General features: G+C 66.1%; 3 protein-coding genes across 3 annotated transcripts; 1 reads left to right on the top strand and 2 right to left on the bottom strand.

Moving 5' to 3' along the window:
- Positions 1 to 60: 60 nt before the first annotated feature.
- MNEG_12009 (hypothetical protein) lies at positions 61 to 780 on the top strand (the record flags this gene model as incomplete). Its single annotated transcript, XM_014039517.1, has 2 exons — positions 61 to 246; positions 601 to 780. 2 exons carry the CDS (start codon positions 61 to 63, stop codon positions 778 to 780), a joined length of 366 nt encoding a protein of 121 aa, XP_013894971.1.
- Positions 781 to 1938: 1158 nt separating this feature from the next.
- On the bottom strand, positions 1939 to 3963 carry MNEG_12010 (Methyltransferase-like protein 7B; the record flags this gene model as incomplete). The annotated part of the gene is made up of 5 exons (XM_014039518.1): positions 1939 to 2068; positions 2293 to 2462; positions 2726 to 2940; positions 3431 to 3654; positions 3884 to 3963. The coding sequence occupies 5 exons, from the start codon at positions 3961 to 3963 to the stop codon at positions 1939 to 1941; spliced, it is 819 nt and encodes a 272-aa protein (XP_013894972.1).
- A 1230-nt stretch (positions 3964 to 5193) lies between these two features.
- On the bottom strand, positions 5194 to 7358 carry MNEG_12011 (phosphatidate phosphatase, Lipin; the record flags this gene model as incomplete). Its single annotated transcript, XM_014039519.1, has 4 exons — positions 5194 to 5395; positions 5568 to 6046; positions 6407 to 6683; positions 6955 to 7358. 4 exons carry the CDS (start codon positions 7356 to 7358, stop codon positions 5194 to 5196), a joined length of 1362 nt encoding a protein of 453 aa, XP_013894973.1.
- Between the last annotated feature and the right edge of the window lie 118 nt (positions 7359 to 7476).

Raw genomic sequence — 7476 nt, forward strand, 5'->3', positions numbered from 1 at the left:
GTGCTGCAGTGGCAGGAGGAGACCCGCGCGTACGCGCGCGCCCACGGCTACGTAAACACGATGCTGGGCCGCCGCCGCAACCTGCCGTCTATCAGCAGCCCGCGCGCCTTCGAGCGCTCGCGGGCGGAGCGCGCGGCCATCAACACGCCGATCCAGGGCAGCGCCGCCGACGTGGCGACGGCCGCGATGCTGGCGATACAGCGGGACGAGTGGCTGCGGGAGAATGGCTGGCGACTGCTGCTGCAGGTGCGGCGGCGTTTGCCGCGACGGCCGTCCGGCTGCTGTTGGCCGGCCGCCAAGCGGTTGTTTGGGGGGTGATGGCACGTCCCTCGGCTCGACCTGCACCGATTCATGTCGGCATCTCATCCGCGGCGATTAAACTCCCTGCGCCAGCACATCCACAGCACCAGCCTCCTCGGCCAGCCGCCCGCCAATCAACCCCGCGGCGAGCGGCCCCATAGCAACCAACCACCCCCATACCCACTCAATCACAAACCAATCAACCCACCAACCAACCAGCCAACAGACCAATCAACCAACCGACCAAGCGACCAACCGACCAACCGACCAACCGGCCACCGTGGCCGCCCCCCCCCCCAGGTCCACGACGAGGTGATGCTGGAGGGCCCCAAGGAGAGCGCGGCCGAGGCGCGCCAGCGCGTCATCGCCGCCATGGAGAACCCCTGGGCCAACCTGGGGCACAGCTTCGAGGGCCGGCCGCTGCGGGTGGAGCTGGTGGTGGACTGCAAGGCTGCGGACACATGGTACGACGCCAAATGACGCGGCTACGTTTTGGAGGCGGGGCCTCGGCCGCCCGCCGCGCATAAGGCGGGGCTGGTGTGGGCTACTAAGCAGCGAGCCGAGGCTGCTGGCTGGGGGCTGCGCTGGCGGGCGGGGGGCCAGCGACTCAGGCTGGCGCCTGCGAGGGGCCGGCGCCTTTTGGTGTCTGTTCGACTTGGGTCCCGGTCAAGCGGTGCGCCGTCGCACCACCGTCCGGCCTTGTGTCCACATCTACACCTTGAAGCGTGCTTTTGATAAAAACCACAACGAGCAAGGGGCGACGGCCTTGCCCTCGCCCCTCTCGGTTGACTTTGACCTCGTGGGCACAGTATGGTTTTCCGCTGCGTTTTTTGTGATCATGTTCCCACGTTGGACGTGCAAGACATGCGAAAGCTGCGCCGGCCGGTTTCCTGGCTGCCGGCCCGCTCAGAGCAATGCAGCAAGTGCCCGCTGTTGTCGCAGCGTTGTGTGTGGGGCGTTTCAGCATGGGTACGACTTTGCGGCTTGTCGCGCGTGCCCTTGCAACATTTTTTTCTGGGGGATGGCGGCTCGAGCGCGAGTGATGACCGGGCGTCTGTCCCACCGCGCCGCCGCTCTGCTGCTCGCCGCCTTGCCGGTTGCTCACTGCTCACTGCTGACGATGCACCCTGAGCCGATCAGTCGGCCGGTGCGTGTTTCCCGGCTTGGCTATGACAGCGTCTTGTCACTGCGGGCACTGCCAGCAGCAGTGCGGCTCTCAGCTGTGGCCCCCACCCGTCCACATTGACATGCTGGCTGTTGCGGCGCGGGGCAGGGGCGAGGTGATATCAATAAATCCTTGCGCTCTGCAAATTTTGGCGGCGCTCGCGAGAGTTGGCGGAGGGCGCCCCCTCCTGCTGACCATTCCGCTCAAACCCGCCCTGTGTAACACGCCACAAGCCTCTGTCCAGCCCAGGCCTGACCCTGGCCGGTTGCAGCGGGGTCGTTGGAAACGGAGGGATTGCCAGTCCCAAAGTTGCAGGGCTGTGCTGTCGGCCCAGCCGGCAACGGTACAGGCGCATCCCACACCAACAGTTGGTACCGCTTACTAAATGAACGTGTACAGCCCAACTGTCTTCACCCTTCAAAAGCGCTTGTTGCGAGAGCCAGCCCGGCGGCGCCTGGCCGTTTAGCAGCGCGTCACAGCTGCACGATGCCGGCGATGTGTGGCGCCAGGATCGACAGCCCCGGGACCTCGAAGCTCCTCACGCCAGACGCGTCGAAGCCGCCCTCGCGCAGCGCACGCCCGGTGTCGCGCGTGAGGTGGCACCTGGGGCGACAAGGCCGATTACGTTCCATTCAGTGCGAGTGGAGGAGAATTTAGGACGGTCGGGAGGCGGCAAGGCCCGTGCAGTCGCGTCCAGTATGAAGTTTGGTCCCTATGGCCTCGCATGATCATTGTGGAAATCATCAACCCAGGGTGCAAACAGCAAACCGCAGAGACATCTCATCTGGAGGCTGGTGGAGGGCCCGAATGCACCCCGCGCCGCCCACCCGTCCGCCACGAGGCCCTGCAGCGGGTCGAACACGCGCTGCCCCAGCGCCAGCAGCGGCTTCGACGGTGGCGCCGCGACGTGCTCGATCAGCGCCAGCCGCCCGCCGGGCGCGACGACGCGGCGAACCTCAGACAGCGCCGCGGCGGGCGACGGGACGGAGCACAGCACCTGCCGCGCACGCATGCCGAAGTCGACGAGATGAACCGCATGAATCGACGTGTGCGGTGGCGATCAATGGCAGCCTGTGCAGCCTCAAGCCAGGCAGCCATCGCCGCGTTCGCAGCACGGTCCTGATCCTGGAATAAGCCGCTGTCCTTCTGCCCAAGAATGAACCTCCCCCGCGCCACTCGACCCTGACAGGCCGAGGGAACCACCGCTAACACCCCCATGGGACAACCGGGGAGTGCGTCTGCCTCGCGCTCTTGCCTCACCAGAGTGATCACTGCCGCATCAAATGCGCCGTCCTCAAACGGCATCGCCTCTGCGCTGCCCTCGACCAACTCGAGCTGCCCCGGGCCCAGCCCCGCCGCCGCGGCCGACTCGCGGCAGAAGGGCTGCATTTGAGGGTTGGGGTCGAGGCCGGTGATGTGCAGGGCTGGCAGGCCGTCGGGGCCGAGGGCCCGCGCCATGTATGAGAGGTTTGGGCCTGATGCAAGAGTGGGTCATGGGGAGGGTTGGTTGCGTTGGTCGGTTGGTTGGTTGATCAGATGGCATTGGTTGGTTGGTTGGTTGGTTGGTTGGTTGGTTGGTTGGTTGGTTGGTTGGTTGGTTGGTTGGTTGGTTGGTTGGTTGGTTGGTTGATTGGGTGGTTGGTAGGTTGGTTGATAGTGTGTTGCATTCAAATGTGCAAACCCTGCGGGGGAGTTTGATAGGCGCCTGCTTGGGAGGGATATTTGGTGCGCCTGTCGATGCCAGGGTAGGGTGGGGTGACTGGGACGCTCCATCTTGAGTGGCGGGTTGGGTGCCACAGTGGGGCTCCTGCGCTGCCATGCCCCGGCTTGGCAGCGGCGTCGCCCTTGCGCCCTTACAGCAGGGGTAAGAATAGAAGGCAGACAGACGGGACAGGGACAATTCGCATGCCTGGATTATTTGAATTGTACGCAAGAATCTTCACTCAACACTGGAGGAACTCCAACCTGTGCCTATGCCGATCTCAAGCAGACGGAGCCCCCGGCCGCCGCCGCTGCCACCACTGCTGCCGCCGCCGTCGCCGCTGGCGCTGCTGCCACCGCTGCTGCCACCGCTGCTGCCGCCACAGCCGGGCGCCGGCCCCAGCAGGCGCTGGAAGAGCTCCTCCTTGACGGGCGCAATGGCGGCCTCGTATGTGCCCATGGTGGTGTGCATGGCCTGCGCAAAGTACCTGTGATGGGGTCACATTGGTGCACCACATGTAGTATCCGGTCCATGGGGATGGTGGAATGACCCGCGGTGCAAGCGGGCGGCTGCGAGGGTTATGGATTCGAGATGGCGACAAGAGGTGCATGCGAAGACGCGGCCAGCCAAGTTTGCTGGAGCAGGGCGCCAGGCCGGCTTTGCTGCAGGCGGGCTGGCGAAAAGGGGAGGTGTTGACTGGAAACCGGCGAGCTCACTTGTCATACCACTCGGCGCGCCGCTCCCTTTGTGAGGCGCTGCTGCAGCCGGGGCAGCCGCAGCACATGACGGGCGCCATGCTTCCTGCGGGAGTGTGGCCGGTGCGTGCATGTGTATGTGCTCCTCACTGTCAAGTGCCTGTCACATAGGCCCCCCCAGATGGATGCACTCGGGGACGCACCCAGCAGCGTGCGGCGTCCAAGCCGGGGAGGGGCGTCGTCCCGCCGCTGGGGGCTACCCCCTGCTGCTGAGGTGTGCACTGCCGTGGCTCGTCGGTGCGGGCGATGCTGGCACGCCATGGCCGGGGCCCAGCTTTGCGCTGCATAATTGCAATGTTGGATAACTGGACAACGCTGCAACATTGTGTAAGTAGGCACTGTGCGTGTGGTGCGCTGAGATTGCAGGAAAGAGATCAAGGATCGCGGGATGGCTATTGCTACCGTATGCCAGGCCTTTGTGCTTGTGGTTCCTCGCGTACGTGCGGAGAAGGAGTGCAACGACTGCGTGTATCGTTGAAGAGTGCATGACGCAGTCACATAGAGGCGGCAGTGGAGGAGCCCTGCCCGGCCCGTGCGTGGGTGGGCCACCCACGGGGCGGCACGTCAGCACTGAGCAATAAGTCGCGGGCGTCACGCCTCGGCTCCGGGGCCAGGGCAGCCATACCTGGCACTTGTATGGCACTTGCTTGCATTGGCATGGAGTATTGAATTGACATGACATCCGCACGCACTTCAGCATCATACCCCCTGCTCCAGGCGGTGCGCCGGACACAATCAGCAGCAGTGCAATCTCACTTACAGACATGCGTGCATGCACGATGCACGCCAAAAATTTGCAGGTACATTTCAAAGGTGGGGAGGCACTCAAGAGCAGCGGCGATCCGTTGTCACTCTCGCTGCAGCCGTGGGAGGCCGCCGACATTTTAAGGGCAGGGGTGGCGTTGCATTCAGCCGGCGAATAAAAACGTGTGGGCGCGTAAACATGGCAAGAGCTTTCTGCGCTGTGATGGGGCTGCCTGCCTGGTCAGCCCCCCGCTGTGTGTTGCATTGAAGGATGTGTAAAGTGGCAATTAGCCAGGAAGCGCAACTCAAAAGCCTAGCCCCATCAGCGCAGCTGCCCGACTTGTATTGTTCCCGCCACACCCCCAGGACACACCATAGATGCACTGCTGCGATCTACGGGCTGCCTACTCCCCCCAAGTGGCAACAGGGCAGCCCGGCACGTGTGTGCTCGGCACCCTGAGTACCTACCCTGGGCGGCGGCCGCCCACGCTGCCCCGCCGGCAGCACCCCACAACAGGCAGCCGTCGTCAGCGCGCCGCTGGCGCCCCGCTAGCGGCGCTAAGGGCAAGGCCGCCGCCGGTCCCGCCCGCGCCCGCGCCCCCGCCCGCGGCCGCGCCGCCCTCCGATGCGGCCTGCGCGGACGAGCGCCGCGAGCTGCCCCTGCTGGCCCCCGCCAGTGCCGCCTGGAGCTCGCTGTCAATGTCAAAGGACAGGGTGGGGCGCCAGTACCTGCGGTGACGGTTGAGACAGCGGCGGGGCAGGCGCGGTTCCGCTTGATGAGGAACGGCCACCATCCAAGGCTCCGGCCCTGCAGTCTGAGCGGAGGCGAGTCTGCGCATACTAAGAGGTCTTTTCAAAAGAGAGAATCCCATAACCAGCCAAGGCGTGGCGGGCCGCTCACTGTGCATCGTTGAACTCGTCCCTCTGAGGCCCGGCCGCGCTCGGCGCCACCAGCCGCGCGCGCCCCCCGCGCGCGGAGCCGCCCGCGGACGCCGTCGGCGAGCCGCCGCCCGCGCTGCTGGGGCCCCTGCTGCCGACCGCGCCCGCAGCCGTGCCGAACCGCGAGGCCCCTTCCCTGGTGACCTGGGCGGAGCCGGCCCGCTCCTGGCCCTGCCTGTGCGACTGCTGCTGGTGGCCCTGCTCCTGCTGCGGCCTGAGCTGCTGCTGCTGTTGCTGCTGCTGCTGATCCTGTGTCGCGCCCTGTTGCTGCTGCTGGTGGTCCCCATACTCATCCTCCTGCTGTTCGTCAAAGTCGGGGTCGTCCGCGCCCTCGCGGCCGCGCGGGGACTGCAGCGCGGACAACAGCCGCTCGGCCGCAACCGCGGCGTGCGCGGCGGCGCGCATGCCGCTCGACGCGCCGCGCATGATGTTGAGCATCTCCTGCATTGGTGGCGTCCGCACCGCCAGGCGGAGGTTGGTCCAAAGTCTTCAAGCATGGCATAGGCAACACTCGGCGCTCCGCACACCAGGGGTGGTTGCGGCCCGCGATCGCCCCCAGCCACACCAGCGTGCCCAGGCTTGACCGAGCGCAGCAACCCGTTTGCACTCGCCTCCTGGCTCAGGTGGCTTGCTCCCCTGATTAGATAACCACCCACTCGCCCCCTCACCCCCTCAACCCCGCCCCGCAAGCATTTCGGCTAGATGCCGGGTGCACGTGCCCCTCACAGCCCCACAAACACACATAGCCGCCAGCCACACCCACCAACCCCACACAGCCCGCGGCCCCCATCAGAGCCGCACCGGCACCGCGGGGAACACCTCATCCACCAGCTGGTTTATGGCAGACAGGCTGCTCCACGTGCTGCTCTGCACCGCGCTGCTGCCCTTGCTGATTTGGCCCTTTGGGTTTATGATGAATGTGCGCGCCGGCGGCACGCCGACCTCCTTGTAGGACACGGTGTCGGTGTCGCGATTGCCGAAGCCGGCGTAGAAGGGGTTCCACTCGGGGGGGAAGAGGGCGCGGATGTCCTCGAGGCACGCGATCTTGAATTCGTGGGGGCGGCGCAGGATCATCTCCCTGTTGGGGGTGGTGCGGGTGAGGCCGGCGTGGTGACGATGAGGTGAGGCGTTGGTTGGATTGAATCGACGCTGCTCAACAGAGTATCAATCAGGGAATGGGGGTGAGGCCGCTTGGCCAGGCCACTCAAGGTGCCAGCCGTTGCTTCCAAGGGCAAGAAGCATCCCCAGCCTCGGACACACTAAGACACCCTCCAGGCTCCCCGGCCCCTGCGGACCAGGCGGCCCCAGGCGCCAGGCTTGCACCGGCTTCCGCCCGCACACATGCGCACCTGTACAGCGACGGCAGCAGGCCGTGCGGGCTGATGATGACGGGGCCGCTCGGCATCTTGTAGCCGTTCTGCGTCAGCTTGTGCAGGTACTCCCGCGTGATGTTGGCTTGCGCGATCGCGCGGCTGCTGAGGAACATGATCTGGTACCCGTTGGCCGCGACGTTGTGGAACAGCTGCGTGATGCCCGGGTGCGACCAGTCGACGCCGAGCTTCGGCAGCACGTGCCCGAGGATGTCGCTGCGCGTGATCGTGCCGTCGACGTCGGAGATCACGAGGCGCGCGTTCCAAGGGTAGTAGTAGACGTACGCGCTGAGCGGCGCCGCGCCGCCGGCGGAGCAGCGGAAAGAGATGGTGTTGGAGCCGAAGCGGAGCGGCAGCGACGCCAGCTGCTCCGCGGTGGGCATGAGCGTCTTGCGGATGATGACGATGTGGCGGCGCCGCCGCGGCGGCGGCGGCGGCGGCGTCGCGTCGGGCTTGCCCTGCGGCGGCTGGCCGGCGCCGGAGCCGCGGCGGCCGGGGGAC

The sequence above is a fragment of the Monoraphidium neglectum genome (assembly GCF_000611645.1).
Source record: "Monoraphidium neglectum strain SAG 48.87 unplaced genomic scaffold scaffold03012, whole genome shotgun sequence".
NCBI classification, from domain to species: Eukaryota; Viridiplantae; Chlorophyta; class Chlorophyceae; order Sphaeropleales; family Selenastraceae; genus Monoraphidium; species Monoraphidium neglectum.